Source organism: Xenopus tropicalis, chromosome 2, assembly GCF_000004195.4.
Source record: "Xenopus tropicalis strain Nigerian chromosome 2, UCB_Xtro_10.0, whole genome shotgun sequence".
NCBI classification, from domain to species: Eukaryota; Metazoa; Chordata; class Amphibia; order Anura; family Pipidae; genus Xenopus; species Xenopus tropicalis.
In genome coordinates this window covers 117,298,653-117,320,419 of record NC_030678.2, presented here as the reverse complement: position 1 = coordinate 117,320,419, position 21,767 = coordinate 117,298,653, and the positions used below count along the sequence as shown (strand labels likewise).

The window sequence follows — 21,767 nt, the reverse complement described above, 5'->3', positions numbered from 1 at the left end:
ATTACAGATCAGTCTGGAAAGCATGCATGTACTCAGCAAAGTGGATATTAAAAACAAAAAGTAAAACAAAAATGTAAACTTCATCAATGAATTAGTTAAAATAATTACAAGGATGGGTTGCAGATAATACTAAACCACCCATCGTATTTATAATTTATATAACTAATGCACTTTCTGGATTATGCTATTCAACTATATACTCTAGTCTAAAGTACAAGCTCTTATGGGCAGGACCACCATGTATTGGTTATCTCTGCCTGTTCAATTGTTTATAATTGGTTTTGTCTCTGTTTGTTGAACTGTTTGTAGTCTCTCAGTGCATTTTGCAGAGCTATGAAGACATGTTGACACTGTATAAAGAAATTAGAATATTTAATAAATTTTAAAGCACCGAAAAAGTAATGTATATTTGAAGAATCTGGTGTGAATAAGCAATTACTTCCAACCCTTTTTTGGGAGGATTATGCACTATGAGACTACCCACTGGAATCAGTCCTATGCAAGTAGAATTCGAGCCTCCCTAGTCCTTCTGCATGATTGTTTTACAAGTCACTTGTTTGTTGACCAAGTTTTATGCAATAAAAATATTTAATGTTGAAAAACTACATCTGTTTTTAATAACAGTTTAAAGATGTTTATTTGTTTTTTAAGATAGATATGGACTAGAGACAACATCCTTTTCAGTCTCCAAATGTGGCAGAAAATGTATCCAGTGTCCCCCCAAGAGCATTATCAAACCCTCTGTTTATTCCCCCCTGTATCTGTCATGAGTTGGTTTGTTTAGTTCTGAAGACAATGATAGACCAGCCCACATTTCCTGCTATCCTTACAGAGAATAATTAGCTATAAAAACATGCAGTGTTTAAACATGAGACTTATAGTTTCATTTGATCAAAGTTCTCTTTAGCAAAATGCTAAAAAAACAGCTGAATCTAAACAACCCCCATCATGCTCTTCAATTAAATGCACATGTGAACTGTAAATCAGTCGAGAGTAGTGTTTTCTCTGCAATCCCTAAACCATCTGCTGATAACCAGCAATAAACTACTCTATAGCTGAAGCCCCCAGAATCGTGTTTTTCCTTGTTTTCAAGTGGAAGAATAATATGTGCTAACCTTCTTTCTAACCTATATGGTGGGTTATTTGTGCTTTTCACTCTTCCCTTTAAGGCAGACAGGATAATGTGGATGCTGGACCTTTAAAAGCAACCTAGATATAATATAAATATGTGCTCCTTAAGAGCAATAGGGTGTCATTGTTACACTGTGAGCAACAATTATATATTGGTTATACGGGCGTATATAGACATTACTCCACAGTACTGGCCAGGGGTAAGGAACATGTTTGGGCGATCTTCAGAAATTTTCGTTTCCAATCCGAATTTTTCCTATTCGGGATTCGAACTCGTGTTTTGAAAAATCTACCCCCTAGTCTACTAAAAAATAATTTCAATTTTAAACCCAATAGGATTGTTTTGCTTCAAATAAGGATTAATTATATCTTAGTTGGGATCAAGTAAAGTTACAGTTTTATTATGTGAATTATTTGCTTATAATGGAGTCTATGGGAGATGGTCTTTCTGTAATTCAGAACTTTATGGATAATGGGTTTCTGCATAAAGAATCCCATACCTGTGCTGGCAAAGAGTGGCTTTTAAATATCAACGTGTACCAGTTCATGCTTAAAGGTATAGGGGTGTGCCGCAACTGAGAAGTATCACTTATGAAGTCACTTATGAAGTATATACTGAGGAAAGTATACAAGGAAAGTATACAGACAAAAGGTCACTGGGTATATCAGTTTTTTAAAGATTATTGTTAGTCAGCAGGCATTATATAGCATACTATAAATAAACTATAGCAACAGGAGATACTTCTCATATGAGTGCCTCCAGAATCCTGCTACATCTGCACCAACATTAAGCAATAAAATTCCTACAATGGTTGTTTCTTAACCCCAAACCAGCAATACTTAATCCTAATTGAGATTCCTTTTTCTCAAAAAGTTCTTTCAAACACATGTATCTTTCCGTGTCTTGCCATCCTTGAGACTAGCTAGCTTCACATAGAGGAGGGATAATAGGGTTTGTAACCTGCTGAAAATGTTTTTTCTACTCTGAGAGTAAGAAAAAACCATAAATGTGCAGTGAAACACCAAAAGTGTAAGTAAAATGTATTATTATTATTATTGTTTAGTATGTGAATAAAAGCAACCCTCTATCAGTGAACTGATAGTATTTGAGATTTATAGTATCTGTATAATGCCCCAAATGAAATGGAGCTCAGTAACTATTATGTATATATTTTATCCTCCTGGTGGTCTTAGCTACAATTCCCAGAAAACAACCCATATCCTCTTGTTTTTGTATAGTATTACATAAATCCCTGTCAGATTTATATGTGGAAGTAGCAAAGCATCATAAAGTGGGAGAAACCGCATGCTTACAACAAAATTAAATACAGTTTATTTCTTAAGCTGAAAGGAGAAGCTAGAAAAAGTGAAGGCCTATTAATTAGAAGATGCAAGTCATACACAACAGACATATGCATGCATAACATCATGCCATCTGAAACAGTATTATCAAAAAAATGCCTTCATTCCATCATAGTCAGACCAGATAGTCACAGTTTTCTAGTTGATTTTCCTTGATAACAGCTTAAAACAATAAACAATAGAGAAGGAAGCCATCTAATGCTTATACTTCACCACTAAGGGCCTAAATGTACATACATAAACTACACAACAAGTAAGAAGTGAAATATGCAAAACATTTAATGGTTATAAATAACTAGTTATCAAAAAATGAAACATACTATACCAAATGACATAAGGGTGCACCCCAGCGTCACATGGTCCCCATGCTCCACCCTTCTCTGTAATTAATTATAACCATTAAATGTTTCGCAAATTTCACTGCTAACTTGAAAACAAGTTTTACAAAATGGCTTCAACCTGCTTGCTGTGATTTTGGATTCCAAAAGAAGAAAGGAAATATTTAAATCATTTATATAATGTAAATGAAGTTATTTGGCCCAATTTGGCACAATAGAATAGGATTTTGAATTATTTCTTAGTGACAGGTCCCCTATAAAATAAATCTAAAATAAACCCTGCATACAAATACATTTTATGGTCAGAGAGCTCCACTGGGATCTGTAATATCCTTGTAATTAACACTAGGGATATATTATATAATGCATATTTAAAGACTTAGAATTTGCAGATTTTTTTATATGGGAAAACTCTTTCTCTTAAAACTTTTACACATTTCTAGGATTGTGCCACAGATATAAAATAGCCACTTTCAAGTCAGACAAAGCTCTAGATTTAAAAGGATGATTTACGCTTTGTTTACAAATTGGTTCTTTTTGCTTCCTTCTCACTTTGAAATTTTCATGTAATTAAGGCAGTGGTTTCTTAGTACACATGGAAAGTCTTAGCAGTTCCAAAGGGATCGCTAGAACTTGCTTACTGCTAATCTTTTCATTTAAGGACAATTTATACCTCTTGGCTTTTGTCTCTTTTAGGAATTTAGAAAGGAAATTCCAGCCAACCACACCAAAATCATTAAATATGTCAACATTTTTACAGACTATATACACATATATACACAGTTATAGGATCTACTATCTCAAATGAGACCTGGGGATTTCCAGGTACAGTATTGTTTTGCCATCAGTTTGGACTTATGCTAGCTTAGTTACCATTGTATTATTGTTACAAAGCAAATCAGCCTAAAATGTCATATTGTTTGTTTAAAGGAGAAAGAAAGGTAAAGTCACTTGGGGGTGCCAAAATGTTAGGCACCCCCAAGTGACTTTAATTGCTTACCCCGTACCCCGGGCTTGTGCCCCTGTACGGAGAAAAAAAACGCACCAGCCCAGGGTAGCAGCGATCGCTTCTTCCTTCCGGGTTCCCTGCGCGTGCATGCACAGTAGAGTGAAAAGCCGAACGTTTAACAGAAAAGTCGGCTTTTCACTCGACTGCGCATGCTCCGACCTCTGGCATTTTCAGAAAGGAAGCAGGAAGGAGGAAGCGCTGCACTCCAGGTACCCCGGGCTGGTGCTGTTACCAGCCTGGGGTACAAGGTAAGCGATTAAAGTCACTTGGGGGTGCCTAACATTTTGGCACCCCCAAGTGACTGCCTTTCCTTCTCCTTTAAAGGATGTTATGGAGAATGGCATAGCCATTTCTGAACTTAAATGAGACTAGTCTCCCATAGATTGTAATATATATGGCACCAGCTGCGAAGAACCTGACTGCCAGCACCACAGATATTATGTTTATGACTTTCATTCTGGAAAGATCCCTTATCTGGAAAGCACCTGGTCCTAAATATTCTGGAGCCTGGATTAAAGTTTGATGAATTGGATAGCCCTTCTGTCCATATCTAAAGGTACAGCAATACACCACACAGTTCAGCTTTTGGCTATGTGTAAGGGAAATGCTCTTTATTAGCCACCAACATTTGTTAAGATTTGGATTTTTGTGGTTTTATAGTTTTTGAAACCAAGACTAAACTCAATTCCACGAATGTCAGTCATTTATAAAAAGATCCAAATTGCAAAAGCATGAACTAAATAAAGTCGCAGAGAAAATGCGAAAACCACAACTTCTTCGATGTGTTGCACAAAAACCGCAACGTTAAGTTCTTGCACTCAGCCCAACAGTTACCTGGCTAAGAGGCAAAAGTAAACCTCTCACCACCAACCAAATATCTGTAGCTCAAATCATGCACCAGAAAGCCACCGATCTCTGTACGGACATGTTTTCAAGCACAGTGTCTCAATGTATACTAAAAAAAACAATTACACTCTTTTTCATTGTAGAGATTGTATCTCCATAGATGGTGATACATTTTTACCTTCTTAATAAAACCCTTAACAAATACTTATTATAATTACATGAAACAATAATTGTACTTTAGCCAAATAGAAATGCCAGCTGAGGCACGCAATACAAGATGTTCTATGCATGGAAACCCATAAGGGTAATTACTCTTGTTTTCATATTAAAAGCTCCATATTGCAGTCATCCATAATAATAAAAAACATAGCAAGCAAACAAAATACTGTTCAAACTAGCTGTACACAGTAAAAACACACCTCACAAAGAAGCAATGTATGCACAATTAAACTCATTAAGATTTTATTTTTAACAATGAAGCCATATGCATAGTTTGTATCTTCTAGTAAATAATATATGATGCCTGTTTGTTTCTACCTGAAACAGTAGTTAATGCAAACAGCCTCTGACATATTCTGTCAATACATTTATCTTTCCTTTGTTCTTATATCCTAAAGGCCAGAGTTCAGGTCAGGCCAATGGAAATAGTTAGTTTTATGTTCCCATATTTTATTACTGAGGGATCCGGCTGGTAACTGCAGTTTGGAACCATGCTGTGGCCACAAATTTCTAGAGTTTTCACGAGAGGAAGTGTTTATTTCTTTTGGGTGACCTTTGTTCTTTTAGTACCTTTTTATGTGTATGGTCCATGTCTTTCCTTTCTATATATGTGTGGTTTAAGATAGCCCATCTTCAGTGAAATATATTCAAAGGATCATATTTAAGAATCAGATATCAGTCAATTAACTTAAATTTCTTATGGTCAGTGTTTATAAAGCCACTTAACAGAAATGCTGTTAATGCTGTGAAATGCTTCAGATGTTTTAGACTAATTAATATTCTCTGGATAGATAAATCTGTCCAAGGGCTTAGTAATACATTAATTAGTGGGCATAATGTGAATGTTTCTTGGATTACGTGGCACAGACAGGGTCATATTTCTATATAGGCACCTGAGGGCCTGTGTCTAGGACGGCAGCTTTTAGGGGTGCCTTCTGGTGCCTATATATTCATTAAAAAATGTTAAAAATAAATAAACCTTCCTAGCTGCCACCAGATCATACCTGTACAAATCTGGTGGCAGAGTTGGGGGGCTGAGAGTACAGAGAGCATTGTGCGGCTGAAGTGACGTTATTTCCGGCAGATGTAACGTCACACACAGCCATGCACTTCACTTCCACAACCAGAGGGGCATGTTTATGTCTGGTGCCTAGGATGGCATCAGATGTAAATATAGCTCTAGGCACAGGGTATCATGTTAAAGGGCTCACACACCTAACTGATTCACCTTCAAGACACAACATAAGTAAACTACTGTAAAAATTTTAAAAATATATTTTTACTATTGTCAATGTGCACAAAAAAGGTGAAGGAAAATGTTAAGGCAACATTGCCCACTACCAGCAGTTAGTTTTAGGATTATGTAGGATGTGGATATTATTAATTTGTTCATGTACTGTTATCAGCAAGAGGTAAAGTAAGATGGCTTAATCAATTCAGTTTATGTATTTGCCTCCATAGTTAAACCTCCTGTTAAGGAAATGAGGCAAGGATTTGCCTACTCTCCAGGGGGAAATCAGTATCTGTAACATAATTCAATATATGTCCAGATGTTTCCAGTTCAAAGTTCCTTCAAATATGATAAGATATGAATTACAGATTAGCATCCTCCACCAACACAAATGGGGATAATGGAAACTATAGTTGTACAACAGCAGCTGAAGTCCAAACGTTTTCTAATATGTGTACATACTACACTGCATATATAACCACAAAGGTTTTGTGATTTAAAATAGCCCATTCATTGTTAGTTACACTTTTAGGACAGTATCACTTTTCATAAAGGAGACTGATCATTCAATTTCTATGCATCGTTATTTTATTTATTTAATATGTGGTATATTTTTTTGACCTTATTGACAACATCCACTGAGTTAAAATAATTTTACTTAATTGCTTTCTTCTCCATAGAGAATATTCAGAATTGGAAAGACTAATATGGCAAAGGAGGCAGCTGTAGCAATCTGTTCGAATGTTCTCAAGAATGTACACCTTTGCAATGTAGTTCATCATATTCATCTGTTTCTCATCAAACTCCTGGTCTTTTCTGCGGTTCTGTCATCATGCTAAGAAGGACAAAATTACCTTGATCAGAAACATATGCCTAAATAGTCCCAATGGCATATGGCATTGGATTCTCTTTAACAAGTTAAGCTTTACAATATGTGAAAATGTAAGACTGAAGCCTACAGAAATCCCCAAAGGTTTGTGATTAGATGTTTCTACATTAATATTATAAACTCTATTAATAGTACCTATAAAAATTGCACCATGATACACATGTATATATACAGTTACCTGTTAAAAAAGGGGAACATTTGAAAGGTCCACTGCGGTCATGTGTGCAGTGTCAGGTGGAAGGTATGGGAGTTTGTTTAGCTGTGCAGCTCCTACTTCTTAGTCTGTATTATATTTGTCTTCTAATTTAGAGAATAGAACCCCACTTTTCCTATGCTACTTTTCTTCCCCCTATTATCAAATCCTAGCAATGCAGGGATGCTTGGGTTATCATTTGCATTCTGTTACTGAGCCAGTTCATTATTGCTTCTAACTGTTTTTATAACTAATGGTGAGCAAAGTAGGTATTTAGTAGGTATCTCTCTTTGGTCAAATAAACCTTTTTGGGGGATATAAAATAGTTTTCCAAATATGGATTTAAAAAGTTTATAGTTTGATGACTGAAAAACAGGGCAGAAACCATAACAGAAATGTTCATGTCTCTTATACTTCTGCACTTGATTCTGCTAATCTAATGTGAAAATGCTACTCCATGGCCATCCAGGGCAGATTTTGACCCCAAATCACATAATTATGACTTTTCATGCTTAAATCCACCCCATGAGAACACTGGCAGATGCTTGAAATGTTCGCAATTTGAGATAATTCCTTATATGGCCATCTATGGGAAATCCTCCTTCAGGAGAGAAAATATTTCTTCCAAATATTTCCCCAGTGTAAGTGTAGTAAATGTTGCCCTAAGTTATTAATTACTGGTTTATCTGCCCCTCTCACACAAACTTTCCTTCACCCTATGCTGTAGCCAGACCCAAGACTTGTATCTTACTGGACCAGTTTATTACAAGCAACACTGATATTTCTTTACAGATTGTTGTCCTAGGGCCAATGAAACCTTTGGACCAGATTTTTACTAAAATAGAGCGATAGTAACACAAAAAAATACTCTTTAAAATACTAATGTACATTAAAAGTTCCCTAAAGGTCATGGTGACAATTTATTGCCATTTTGGCTGCCTTTGTAAGTAATTGTTACTTGAAGTTCCTAAACTTCAACCTGATTGTCCCTTCTCAGCTTCCAGTGCTAACGGCCTACAGCTGTACAAATGTGGCAGCCCCCTCATTAAGGAGCATAAGGAGCAAATAGGATATGTAAAACCATTGGCCAAATACTTTTAAGGCAAAACTACAAGTAGCACTCAAAGATAATGTTATGATGTAAAAATGGTTTAATTTTTGGTGTCAGTATCTCTTTAAATAGAGTGTGATACAAATAATACAATGGCCCAGCCAATGAGAATTTGTGTAATTAACTTTGCTATAGTAAAGTTATCTGCATACTAGAGTTTTTTGTGTGTTTGTTACAGAGCCATCAGCATTATTACAATCTGCATGTGTAAGAGATTCATTTGTGTTCATACAAGTGCACAGAGAAAAGTTTTCAAACAATAAACACTTGTGGATGGTTAATTTTGTTAAGTTCCATTTGCAATTATATAATGCTTTATTGGTTTGCTCCATGAGAAAGGTGCAAGAGTTTTATTTATTCCATAACATGCATGCAGGTGTCTTATAATTTTCTGTTTGCAAAAAGGTATACAGAACACAGGGTTACATACTGTATTACTACATAGATTTCCTCAAAGCTACACATGCTGATAGTGCCCCATCATGCTGACATCATTTTCATCTGTGAGGTGGAGTTTAGTTCTCCATGACTGTCTCCCTTATGTCCCATGGCCCAGAAGTGTTCCCAAAGAAGATTCAGGTTGCATATAAATGCATATATAAACTTTAAAATATTCAGATTTAGTTGTGTGACCTGAAATCCAACTGTCAGCCTAATTTCTGGTTCAGTCCAGCACACTCCAAGGAAGAGTGCTGTCTACTATGATGGTCTAGGGCAGTGATCCCCAACCAGTGCCACGTGAGCAACATGTTGCTCACCAACCCCTTGGATGTTGCTCTTAGAACCCCCAAACCAGGTAATTATTTTTGAATTCCTGACTTGGGGGCATGTTTTGGTTGAATAAAAACAAGATTTACTACCAACTAAAGCCTGCTGTAAGCTGATAGTGTGCATAGAGGCTACCTAATAGCCAATCTTAGTCTTTTTACATTTGACTGTAATGTACAAATGTTGGGGACCCCTGGTCTAGGCGATATTTAGCCCTGGTTAGTCTCTGTTTTTGCACAACATTACATGAATTCTACTGATTCCTATAAGAATGCTGGCAGACCTTGGAGTTTTATGGCAGAAACTTAGCTTCACATCTAAGTTAACTTTTTATGTTATAGAATAGCCATTTCTAAGCAAATTTTCAATTGGCCTTCATTATTTATTTTGTATAGTTTTTTAAAAAATATTTGCCTTCTTCTACTGACTCTTTCTAACTTTTAAATAGGGCTCACAGCCATTAAACTATGGAGTAAACCTGGAGTAAATATCGTTAATTATATGCAATTAACTCAAAAATGTATTTCCTTTAAATGCATTACAGTTCTGAGAGAGAGCAATTACTGGATGCAATGCAGTTTTCTTCTTTGGAGGGAAGAGACAGTCAGGACAGAATGCAGTTGCCACCACTAGTGTTGCAGTTATACCACTCCACCTTAACTATTCTCTTCGGGAAGTGAAACAGTATTTGCATTTGCAGTGGATATATTATTGTACAAAATACAAATAGGCTCTAGTGCTTATCCCTGTGAAATCTGAGCATGACTGTTGGCTGGTTAAGGATGTATGGAAGAGGGCTATGATTATATCCATCCATCCAACCCCCCCCCCCAAACACACTGTTTACCATTATCATATTTGTGAAAAGAGACAAATATACAAATAAAGTAACTTTCTGCCAAACCCTACTATGTAAGGCTAAAGGAAAGGGGCAGACATATCTTAAAGCGGCAGTACACATCCTTGTTCAAATGTTTCGTTTTCATTGCTATTAAATTTAGCTAGTCTAGTCAAGGATGTTTTTTTTCCTGAGATAAACAGGGATATTGAAGCTACTCCATGTTTGGTACTTGTGAGGCAGACAATAAAATTATCAAACACAAGCCTTGTTCCTTTAACTTATTTTGAGCAAGATGTATACTGTCCCTTTAAGTATCACTGCCTTTTGGGAAATCTGTGCTTTTCCTGGACCATTTTCAGAATTATCCAGTGGAACTTGAAGGGTACATGCAACTGCAAATTTCCATGTGTGTCACTTCACACCCAATGACAATGGCATGTTGGAAGTCAAATTACAGCAGTGTAGTAATCAAGATGGTGGCAATGCCAAAACACATGCAGACCACATGGACTTCAAGAGTTTCTTCCTTTCTTGATGACATTTGCAAGATTTTGTATTGTTTTCTGGAAATCACTTTTAAATTTCAACTGATTTTCCCAAATTCTGAATCATAGAAAACTACTATCTTTATCTCTGATGTGACAAACTTAATTTTAAAAAGGACCAATGTCAGGAATAAGCCATTGCTTTGTAATCCAAAAAAGAAACAGAGTACTGGCAGTTATAACATTCCAGCAAAAACATAGTAATCCAGTGCTGTTTAAACTCACAAATGATATGCCCACATTTCTTCCATAAGAATAGAAGGCACAGTATGGTGACAAGCATAGGCTGAAATGCACATGTGCAGTTATCTGAAAGTAGGAAGCAATGGCCAAAGGCCAAATAGCTAGAGATATGGGAGAGAACAGACTCCCACCAGTCCCTGAGACTGCAGAAATCTGACTGCTATTCACTAGCACTATGCATGAGTGCTGAAAGCAGTATTATAGCAACACATTTTGAACATACAGTACTTCTGATTTCAGCATATCCAATAAAGATTAAAGCATTCCCACCAGCTAGCCATGCATAATATGCACAATATGGTCTCAGTAGACTCACACAGAGATTGGATGCAGTAGGTTTAATTTTCCTTTCCAGTCCATCCAATCCCCATTCGGCTTTACCGGGACTTCAACTTCAGTAACTACTGTACACACAGAAAGTTGTAGGAGATAGCAGATACAGGCACCAAGCTGCCACCCTCCCTTCTAAAGTCTGCAGCTCACTGACAGCAGGGGGCCCGGTTTATCCAAGTAAGTGCAGCGGCTGCTGGACCCCCCATTAAGACCCCAAAAAACACCAGGCCCAGGACTCTCTCCCACCTCTCCCAATCCCCCATGGATTCACTGGGGCCAAGGCTGTACAGTCTGTTATACTAATTAAATTAAACTGTCAAGTACCTTCTGTGATCAGTGCTAGACGTATTGTTATCTAGGCTAGGAACTGCTTCTGTATACAATATACTAGTGCTTTTATCAAGCAAGCAGTCAGTGCATGCAAATGTACAATGTAATGCTGGAAGCTGTAGTGCAAATGTGTGTTCAGGCTCAGCGCTGCTGGGTCAGTAATGCTCAAAGTGCACACTGTTATGAATATAAATGAACTAGATTGTGGGTTATTTGTTTAGTCTAAGATGAGTGCTCTCGTGGGCTTCTGTTTGTGTTCCATGCCTTGGTGGGCGATGTGCCAGTATGTAAAGGGTCTATGATTAGCCCTTGATGTTTTCTCTGGGCAGTAAATGGTGGGTGATATTGTGTATGTAGAAACTAGCCCCCCTCCAACATTGCAATAGAAAGTTGAATAAGTGCACTTACCGCAGAATCACTGGTACCGATGAGCCCTAACAGTATGAGCAGCGCACACAGCAGCCTCCAGCTCATGGTCCCTTGCCACTCTCACACACACCCTAGGATACTTCAATGGCTGCAGCTCCAGTTAATCCTGTGCTTACTTTCTGGGTGCCAGCAAGGGAGGTGGAAGAATCATATCCTTAAAGTTCCATCTCTCCGAAAGCAAGATCAGAATGAACTGAGCTATAGACACATATAGACACTTTGTTGGTGCTGACACCCCACCCACTGCTCCCCCCACCCTCCTCATAGAGGACCCTCAGTGAGCCTTCATCACCCACCACCCTAGTAGCCAGCAGCAGAGCACAGGGGCAGCACTCTCAGTGCAGCGGAGACTCAGTTCGGCTGTATCTCTGCTCCTGAGTCCCTAATGTACAGGAATGAGCACACAGCCTGGGACTTGATCACTACTTAGCTGGTGAGTTCCTAAGAGCTGGCTTGGCTGGGGATGGAAAACAGTGATTTTCAATACATGTTTTTGTAAGCATCTTAGTGTGGGAAGCTGCATGACTGCTGTCAAGCTATGTTTTGAATGTGTTTTACATTGCGCTGCTGGTGCTGCTGGATATACTGTCACTGTGAATACTGTATGTACTGCCTGCATGTACTTATCCTAAACAATGTGCTATTTGCAATGTGATGTGCAGCTTAAATGTATACTGGGTGTATTTTCTGCACGTGTATCATGTGTAGTGTTGTTTACAGGTGTCAGCATGTGACTCTGAACTTTACCTATAGAATGAGAGTTCTCAGCTGGAAAGATGCTATTACTTTTTGATCGCTGCTATGTTAGTTACAGCCCTTGATAGTTTCTCTGGGCAATCAATGGTGGGTGACACTGTGTATATAGAGACTAGCCCCCCTCCAGCATTGCAATAGAGAGCTGAAGATACAGCCTTAAGTTGAATAAGTGCACTCACCGCAGAATCACTGGTACCGATGAGCCCTAACAGTATGAGCAGCGCACACAGCAGCCTCCAGCTCATGGTCCCCTGTCACTCTCACACACACCCAGGGATACTTCAATGGGGGCAGCTCCAGTCCTTTGTTTGTTTGCTTACTGTCTGGATGACAGCACAGGAGGTGGAAGAATCATATCCTTAAAGTTCCCTCTCTCCGAAAGCAAGATCAGAATGAACTGAGCTATAGACACATATAGAAACTTTGTTGGTGCTGTCACCCCACCCACTACTCCCCCCACCCTCCTCATAGAGGACCCTCAGTGAGCCTTCATCACCCACCACCCTAGTAGCAGCAGCAGAGCACAGGGGCAGCACTCTCAGTGCAGTGGAGACTCAGTTCGACTGTATCTCCGCTCCTGAGCCCCGACTGTACAGGAATGAGCACACAGCCTGGGACTTGATCACTACTTAGCTGGTGAGTTCCTAAGAGTTGGCTTGGCTGGGGATGGAAAGCAGTGATTTTAAACACATGTTTTCAAAAGCATCTAAGTGTCGGAAGCTGCACTACTGCTGTTAAGCTAGGTCCTGAATGTATTTTAAATTGCACTGCATGTATATACAGTATGCTGCTGATTATACTGTTGCTTTTATATACTGTAAGAACTGTCTGTATGTACATATCCTACCAATGTACTATTTGCTTGCCTATGTGCAGCTTGAATGTATACTGGATGTATTTTCTGCATGTGTACCATATGTAGTATTGTTTACATGTGCTGGCATGTGGGTTAGAACTTTGCCTATAGAATTAAGAGTGTTGTGATGGAACAATGCTATTACTTCTTGATCGGTGCTATGTTAGTTACAGACAGGGCTGCCATCAGGAGTCACGGGGCCCCCAACAACAAAATTATGAGGCTGCCCTCCCTAAGGCCTAGTGGCTACAAACCAAAACACATATTGGTGGCCAATGGTACCAGGTTCTTAATTAAAAAAAGAAACCTACTTCCAATATATATTCATTAAAAAATCCATACCATTTTAATAAAAAATGTGATCCCTTGCCTGCACATTCCCTTATTTGCTCCACTAGCTCTGATTACTTATTGCACAGATCTTTAGATGGTGCTGGCTGCATTTACTTTGAAACTATCGTCCCTGTTCCAAGTTTTGTACAATTGTATGTCTATAGCCACACTGGGCTGATTCTTAGCCTGTGGATATGCTGAGAATTATCTCCTACACTCAAATCAGCACTATTCTCTGCCTGCACCCAAATCCACTACATTGGTGCTGAAATCCATTCTATGTGCCTGCTCCTTGGCCATCACATTAGTTCCAGGTGCAGGCATAGAAAAGCACCAATCTGAGTGTAGGGGCTGATTCTCAGCTTGCGTTTATCTGCAAACTAAGAATCAGCCCAGTGTGGCGACAGCCAAAAGCAGAGTGCAGGGCTGTTTCTTATACACATGTCTGATTATTACTAACTATATGTAGTAATAATCACCAATTAGCTTTTATGTGAGCTTGTACACTTGTAAGAATTCTGGAGATTACTCTAACTTAAAGACTCAAATTCAAAGCCGGTCCCCACTGATATCAGTGAGTTGCAGACTTCAAAAGGAAGGAAGGTACCTCTGGTGCCTGCATGTTCTTTTCCTTACACAGCCTTTATTACTGCTAGTTTGTTACAGAAGCCAAGGTCCCAGTAGAGCTGCACATGGATTGAACTGAATGGTTGAAATTTGAACGCCCCCCCCCCCCCAGACTTTTCAATTCCCATGTAGCTCTGCCAGGACTTCAGCTTCTGTGACACAATGAGCAGTAATGAAGGCTGTAATGAAGAACATGCAGGCACCCTCCCTTTCGAAGTCTTCAGCTCACTGAAAGGAGGGGGCCCGTAATCCAAGTAAAGCTGGCCATACACGTACCGATACTATTGTACGAAATCTCGTTTTGTACGCTATTCGGTGAGTGTATGGCAGCTCGACGGGATGACCGACATCACAAAGGCTGCGGATATCAGTCATCTCGTCAGTCGGGCAGGTTAAAAGATTTTGATTGGGCACCGTTGAAGGCACCCGAGCAAAATCTACGCTTAGGGCTGAATCAGAAGGTGGAGGTAGAATCTCTGTTGTTTCTACCTCCATCTATGACGATTCAGCCCTGAACGTCAATGGAGGGTGGGAACGATCTTTCCTGTGACCAATAGTCGCAGGAAAAATTGTTATTGCTACATGTATGGCCACCTTAAGTGACCACGGCCCCTCTTCGGACACAAAACCCATCAGCCCTGGGACAACTGTCCCCCATTGATGGTGGCCCTGGTTACAGGAGTTATGCAAATCAAAGTAATGGTTTGCAAAACTGGACTGCCTGTCTAACACCTCTATACTGTAATGCTTGGGCTTCTGTCACTGCTACACTGTACTTAAAATGTATCTAATTCAATAGACTGCAGCCATCTGTACAGTATCTGTCCAGGTTGCTACTAAGTGCAGTTTGAAAATAGCGACTTTTTCAAGACAAGAGAAGCTTGTCAACTAGAATCAAACCTGGGTCTCCTTTACTCAAGCACCAAACTACCCCATCTCCTGCAAAGATGAAGGTGGAAGGTGGGCATCCTACAAAGAACAAAAGCTATTCCTAATATAAGAATAGAGTACAATAGAGTAAACTAGAGAGGTACATTTCCTGAAGAAAATGTGAGTGGTGCTTGCCGTGGCAAAACTCGTGCCCCAATATTACAATGTTTCCTTCAGTTCGGTTAATTGCCCCCTGCTGGGGCAATTTACCGCCCACCCCCTAGAAAAGCCATTGCACCCCATTCCCGAATAAGCCGCACGGTTTGACACCTCATTCATGGGTCTACGACAAACATGGTTAATTGCCCCCTGCTGGGGCAATTATCCGCCCACCCCTCAGAAAAGTCATTGCATCCCATTCCCGAATAAGCCGCACGGTTTGACACCTCATTCATGGGTCTACGACAAACTAATTATTTGCCAAAATCCCCATTATAAGTCAATGGGGCAAATTTGAGGACCTCTCTTGCCCCGGGGGTAAAACTTATACCCTTGTGCGGGGTATCTTCTGACACAGGTTGCAAACCTCTTCAAATGTGGTAAATTTCACATTTCTAAAAAATTCACTCTCTGCGCTACAATCCGTCAAAGTTGGCCTCAATGTTAAGTCAATGGGATTTTTGGCCCGGTTAATTGCCCCCTGCGGGGGGCAATTAACCGCCCACCTCAGAAAGTCATAGCATCCCATTCCCAATAGGCCGCACGGTTTGACACCTCATTCATGGGTCTACGACAAACTAGTTATTTGCCAAAATCCCCATTATAAGTCAATGGGGCAAATTTGGGGACCTCTCTTGCCCCGGGGGTAAAACTTATACCCTTGTGCGGGGTATCTTCTGACACAGGTTGCAAACCTCTTCAAATGTGGTAAATTTCACGTTTCGAAAAAATTCCCTCTCTGCGCTACAATCCGTCAAAGTTGGCCTCAATGTTAAGTCTATGGGATTTTTGGGCCCTGCAGGGGCAATTAACCGCCAACCCCTTAGAAAAGACATAGCACCCCATTCCCGAATAGGCCGCACGATTTGACACCTCACTAATGGGTCTAGGACAAACGGTGCGGGACAAGTTCCGTGCCGAACTTTTGTACGGAAGAATAATAATAAGCCTGTGAGATAATAGAAGTGATGCTTTGCAAGCACCACTAATAAACTGCAGGTCACCCTACTAGGCTACAAAAAAGAGAGAACATGTTTCTATGTGTGTATGTGTGCACATGTGGCTGGCCTTAGGGAGAACATATTGTTATATATCAATATATTATAAATGATGACTTTTGGGGGCTAAGCCTCCCTAAATAGTCAGTGTTCCCTGCCTATGAATTTATATGAATTTGCTGCACAATATATAGGGCCTATCTGAAACATAGGAATGCCCTTAATTGCTTGGGTGGGCCAAGCGGGCTGGGCGCCCTAGGCAACCCAGCCCGTCACCTCGCCCCCCTCTTGCATGCATGTGCGCAAATTAACGTGCGCCTGCACAGTGACACTGGGGGGGGGGGGAAGAGATCATATTGACAAGTATTGGTAACAGGGTAAATCGGTAAAGAGAGCCAGGACTAAGGGTAGGCACAAGAGGTACCTGTCTACAGTTCCCCCACCGTTGAACCCTAGGCAGGTGCATCTTCTGCCTACCCCTAGTTCCTGAACTACTTAGCTGGAATGCTGGTGCAGCACAAACACTGAACCTGATGCTATAAGCTTACACAATCCACATTCCATGTGGCAACTATAGACTTAGCATTTTTTCTGTGCCTACTGCAATGTGTTCTCATTATTAAAGTTTACATTTAAAGGGGCAAATTTATCATATGTTAGTATATATAGTTAATGCACATATGTGAGTGTAAAGATAAGTCAGGATATGCTTATGTGCGTGCTGGGAATCACTTGGAACGGTTGAACTTGATGGACTTTGATGGTCTTTTTCAACCCTTTGTAACTATGAGGTTAGAGCCCACCACAGACAAAATTACCCACTTTTAGTTCATTCCAGTGGGATTATTAAAAGGGCATTTATCTAATGGTGAACTGGGCTTTCTGTGGAGAGCTTTAATCTTATATTTTGATAAATCTTCCCCTTAGCCAGTTTGCTGGGAAGGGGGGTTGTGTGGTTTGGTATAAATGTTTTCTTAGAAAGAACAAATCATGTAGAACCATTGTTTATTGCTGTCTACAACTTTCTCTTGAATAGATTATTTACATGCCAAAAAGAACAGCGTTTCAAGCATGGCAGGAACTCAAAGCACCAAGAGATGTCCCACAAGCAGGAGAGAGTACAGCTGTTTTCAGCTCCAACACTATTCAGTCACTTGGTGAGTAAGGGACTATGGTATTAATTATAAAGAAAATTATGTGTTCAACCGCATTCTGGGTCCCCTGTGATAAAGCCATGCATATGATTTGTAGGTCTTAATAATTTGCAGAGAGGCATTCGGTACTGAAAGTGGTTTGCGCATAGTCTGTGTATAGTGCCACACAATGCAGTGGCAGGGAAGTGCACAAATAACAGAAATATTAACTTAAGGATACCAGATCACTAAAAAAATGTAGGCACGTGTCTAATAAATGCACATTGCAGGGCAACACTGATTGCATGTTCATTAAATTGCAATCAGTGCAGCTCTTCTAGCAGGAATTTTTTAGACATGACCCCAGATTTTTTGAGTGATCTTGGTAGCCCTTTTTATCAATGGCCAAAAGCTACCTGGATAAAATGGGCAACAAGAAATGCACTGAACATTTTAAGGGGTTGTCTAAACCTTTTCCATAATAGAATAGATTAAAAAAATAAGAACAATTGTTCAGAGCTTTTCATCAAAACAGCTGATAAAAAGACTGGAGCACATGGCAACAGGAGCTATTCAGCTGTAATGCTGCCAACAGTATCCCTACTTTTGAATATTCCCAAGTTACAAATTAATAGCAAGAAACAATTCAGACATTTCATTATTGAGCATTACCCAATAACAATCAAGTGGACATTTTTGGGGGTTCTGGTACATATAATGATACCATGCATTTTTTTGCATGGTGTTTAGTAACTCCAAGGGTAGGTGACAAAAATCATGGCACTGTTCTCTATTCATTAGAATGCCAAAAGACTGCATTTGCTGTAAAATCAGATTTTGTTAGTGATTGAACACTATTAAGCTTCTTTTTGAATGGGTGGTATTGTTAGGAATACAGCTAGGGCCAGTAATGTGCATATAGTTTATTGTCAAATTTGGTGTTAACACTTATTTATAAAAGGGTGACATTCCTACTACCACCCAGCATCCTCTTGTGGCATAAAGGCCTATATAAAGGCTGTTAACACACTAATTCAAGTATTACAATGGAATTTACACCAAACTCATACAATGCAATGGGCTGGTGAAGCTGAACAAGTTGAAGGCTAGTATACTTGCCTTTTAGTATTTTAGTATTTAGTACTTGCCAATTTTTCACAGTATTACTTTGCAAGCTTGCTAGACTTGGGCCAACTTCCACTTCTTTTTTTTTACATTTAGATTTGCTACCACTTATTCTCTTACTTGTTCTCTTACTTGTTCTCAAGCCTCCCTATTTAGGGCAATGGTACACAGAAGTGATTTTGGAGATTCCAAATCCATGCCTATTATTAGCTCATGGGGTGGTACCAAGTAGCCTCTCCATTGCTATTAATGACAATTGGTAACAGTTCTGGTGTGAGGTCAGAAACTCAAAAGGCAGTGCTAAATCACCTAAAACTGGCCTTCCACAATGTCCACAATGGCAGTTGTCACTTGGAAATTTAGCAGTCCATGTTTCCAGATGGCAATAACCACACAAGTGATTGCATTTCAGGCAATTGCTATTGTGGACAGTGGGGAATTATTTGTTGCAGCCCCTGATTCCAGGGGCCATTCCCTTTAATACTGTACACTTTTAAAACTACATGGCACACAGCCAACATGCAGCTGACTTTTATTTATAGCAGGTTAAATGTGTTTTGTGCAATATTATTTTTATGAGCATAGCACAATCTAACAGATCCCAGATTTGAGTTGAAGTTATATAATAAGGCTAGAATTCTTGCAAGAACTTTGGACACCCATACTAACACAAACAATACTTATTAAATACTGTATGGCTTGCACCTACTGAATTGCCTGCTTTTTATGCAGTAGATGAGTCTTGCAGCAGGTTGGGTGCCCGCAGGTACTCACAGCATACCCACAAAGCATTCAGGCCTCAGTCAGAATATCCTTCATATCCCAACTGTGGGCGGGCACCCTTTAGCTGCAGGTGGGTTAGGTGGCCATTTTGCAGGTGGGAAAAGGAAATTTGACTCTATCATTTAAAAAATAGCCCATCATGTGACATCACTTCCTGTTTATGTGATGTCACTTCTAGGTTACATTACATGTATGTAAGGGGTGCGTTGGGAGTACCAGAATAGGGAAAAGAATGTGGGTAAGCAGGTCGGGTTGGGTGCAGGTCTGCAAAAACAAGTGTGTCTAGGCTTGTCTTGCTGCATGACCCTTAGTTCACGGATGGACACCTAGGGCTGTTACTGGGGGTGGCAGCCCTGATGCCACCCTCTTAGCCTTTTGCCAAACATATTGCTTCTTATTCAAGTCAAAAAGTTGTATTTTAGTCTCATCCTGTCACAGTACATTTTTCCAGCAGATTTCTGACTTATCCACAGGGTCTTTACCCAACTGTAGATGGGCAGCAATGGGTTTTTTTTGGATAGTAATAGCTTTCGCCAGTTACCCTATCTTGCACAAGATTGGTAAAGGTGGACTTGTTAATGCCAATGCAAAAGAGGCCTTTAATTCCTTAGACATTATCTTGTGGTTCTTTAAGATCCTGGAGTATTGCATGCCTTGATCTTGGTGTGATCTTTGTTGATCAATCACGCCGGGGAGAGTAACAGTGGTGTTGCATTTTCTCCATTTGTACACAATCTGCCTGGAATGGACTGGTGGAGTCTAAACTTAAGATAAAGTTTGGTAACCTTTTCCAGCCTGGTTAGTATCAATAACTGTGTTTCGGAGACCTTCAGAATCTCCTTTGTTCGAACCATGAAAAACTTTCTAAAAAATGTGTTGTTAAGTTTAAACTTGGATAGTGAAGACCTACTTTAGATAAGCCTCCCACACTCACACCTTATTAGCATCTCATTGATCAAAACACCTAACTCTAATTTCTAATCCTTAGGGCTCTGGTACACGGGGAGATTAGTCGCCCGCAACAAATCTCCCTTGTTGCGGGTGACTAATCTCCCCGATATGACATCCCACTTGCGAAAATGTAAATTTTCTCTCGAGGCAACTTCGTGATTTCCGCATATCGCTCCGCCGCGTATGCCATCCCACCGGTGATTTACATTTTCGTCGGTGTGATATCATATCGGGGAGTTTAGTCGCCCGCAACAAGGGAGATTTGTCGCGGGCAACTAAACTCCCTCATGTGCCAGAGCCCTAAAGGTTCAAGTACATTTGCCACACATATTTAACTTTGGATTATTTTCCCAAATAAATAAATGAACAAACATTATGTTTAATTGGGTTCTGATTATCTAGTTTAAGGGCATGAAAACAGATCACACATTTATATAATTATGCAAAATGCTGACATGGGAGGAAACAGGGGCATCCATTATGTGTATTGGGATTGGAGCACATTTAGGGTGTATGGATACTTTAACTTGTTCTTTCTTGTATTGTTTAGGTGCATGCTGTTTGTTGTACTGGTGACATGCTTTGCTGGAAATGCCCATGCTGTGAGTATATGTGCAATCTTATAGATTATGTGAAGAATAGCCCCAAATATAATAACAGAAAGGAAAAGCACAGCATAGCTATATTTACTTTGAGACAAGCCAAATGAAAGACTCGTCTAGTATTCTAGATATTGTTTAATCATTAGAATTAATCTACCCTTCCATTTTAATTTATAAGGGGCATATGCAATTATATTTCTTTAAAGCTAATGTATTTATTGAATATAAGAGTTAATACAGTGTGAACAGTATAACATGTAATATGTACAACTTACAGATAACATGCATACAGATGTAAATACGTAAGGGAAATAAAAATGATGAATAAGAATGCTATTTTCACTCACTTCTCACATCTGTACATTAAGAGAATGTAGTTATAGGTATTGCTACATATTTAGAGTATAGTATTACAGAGGATGTAGGATTTTGGTAACACGCATATAGGTGAATTTCCTGGAAAAGATACATATAGATAGATTTATCTGGGGAAGAAATTAAATACTGAAATGTAATGCAATAGGCATGCAATTCCCACTTCCTGTTGTCATGGTGGAATATTTCCACCCATTTTAGTGTAGTTACTAACTCATTCTGGCTCTAGTAATAGGAAACTGAGAAATCCATGGAATTTAATAATTAAAATACAGACAAGCTTAATTATAAGTATCCATAACCTAGTAGAAATTTCTAGCA

At 39.4% G+C, this 21,767-nt stretch overlaps 2 protein-coding genes across 5 annotated transcripts in view; one reads left to right on the top strand and one right to left on the bottom strand.

Annotated features, from left to right (window-relative positions):
• col4a1 (collagen, type IV, alpha 1) overlaps positions 1–12,097 on the bottom strand; it is a 102,304-nt gene extending 90,207 nt beyond the window's left edge. Inside the window, exon 1 of the mRNA XM_002933018.5 lies at positions 11,798–12,097. Coding sequence (XP_002933064.3) covers positions 11,798–11,863 — 66 coding nt within the window. The 5' untranslated portion in view covers positions 11,864–12,097. The remainder of the gene's footprint in view (positions 1–11,797) is intronic.
• col4a2 (collagen, type IV, alpha 2) overlaps positions 6,935–21,767 on the top strand; it is a 122,931-nt gene continuing 108,098 nt past the window's right edge. Inside the window, exons 1-3 of one of the 4 annotated variants that reach the window (XM_031897040.1) lie at positions 6,935–7,109; positions 17,514–17,634; positions 21,020–21,071. In XM_031897040.1, the coding sequence (XP_031752900.1) occupies positions 17,549–17,634; positions 21,020–21,071 (138 nt within the window). In that variant the 5' untranslated portion in view covers positions 6,935–7,109; positions 17,514–17,548. Of the gene's footprint in view, positions 7,110–11,132; positions 11,237–12,161; positions 12,252–13,064; positions 13,211–17,513; positions 17,635–21,019; positions 21,072–21,767 lie in introns of those variants that run through there. The other 3 variants (XM_031897041.1, XM_002933017.3, XM_004911987.4) reach the window with 3 other exon arrangements.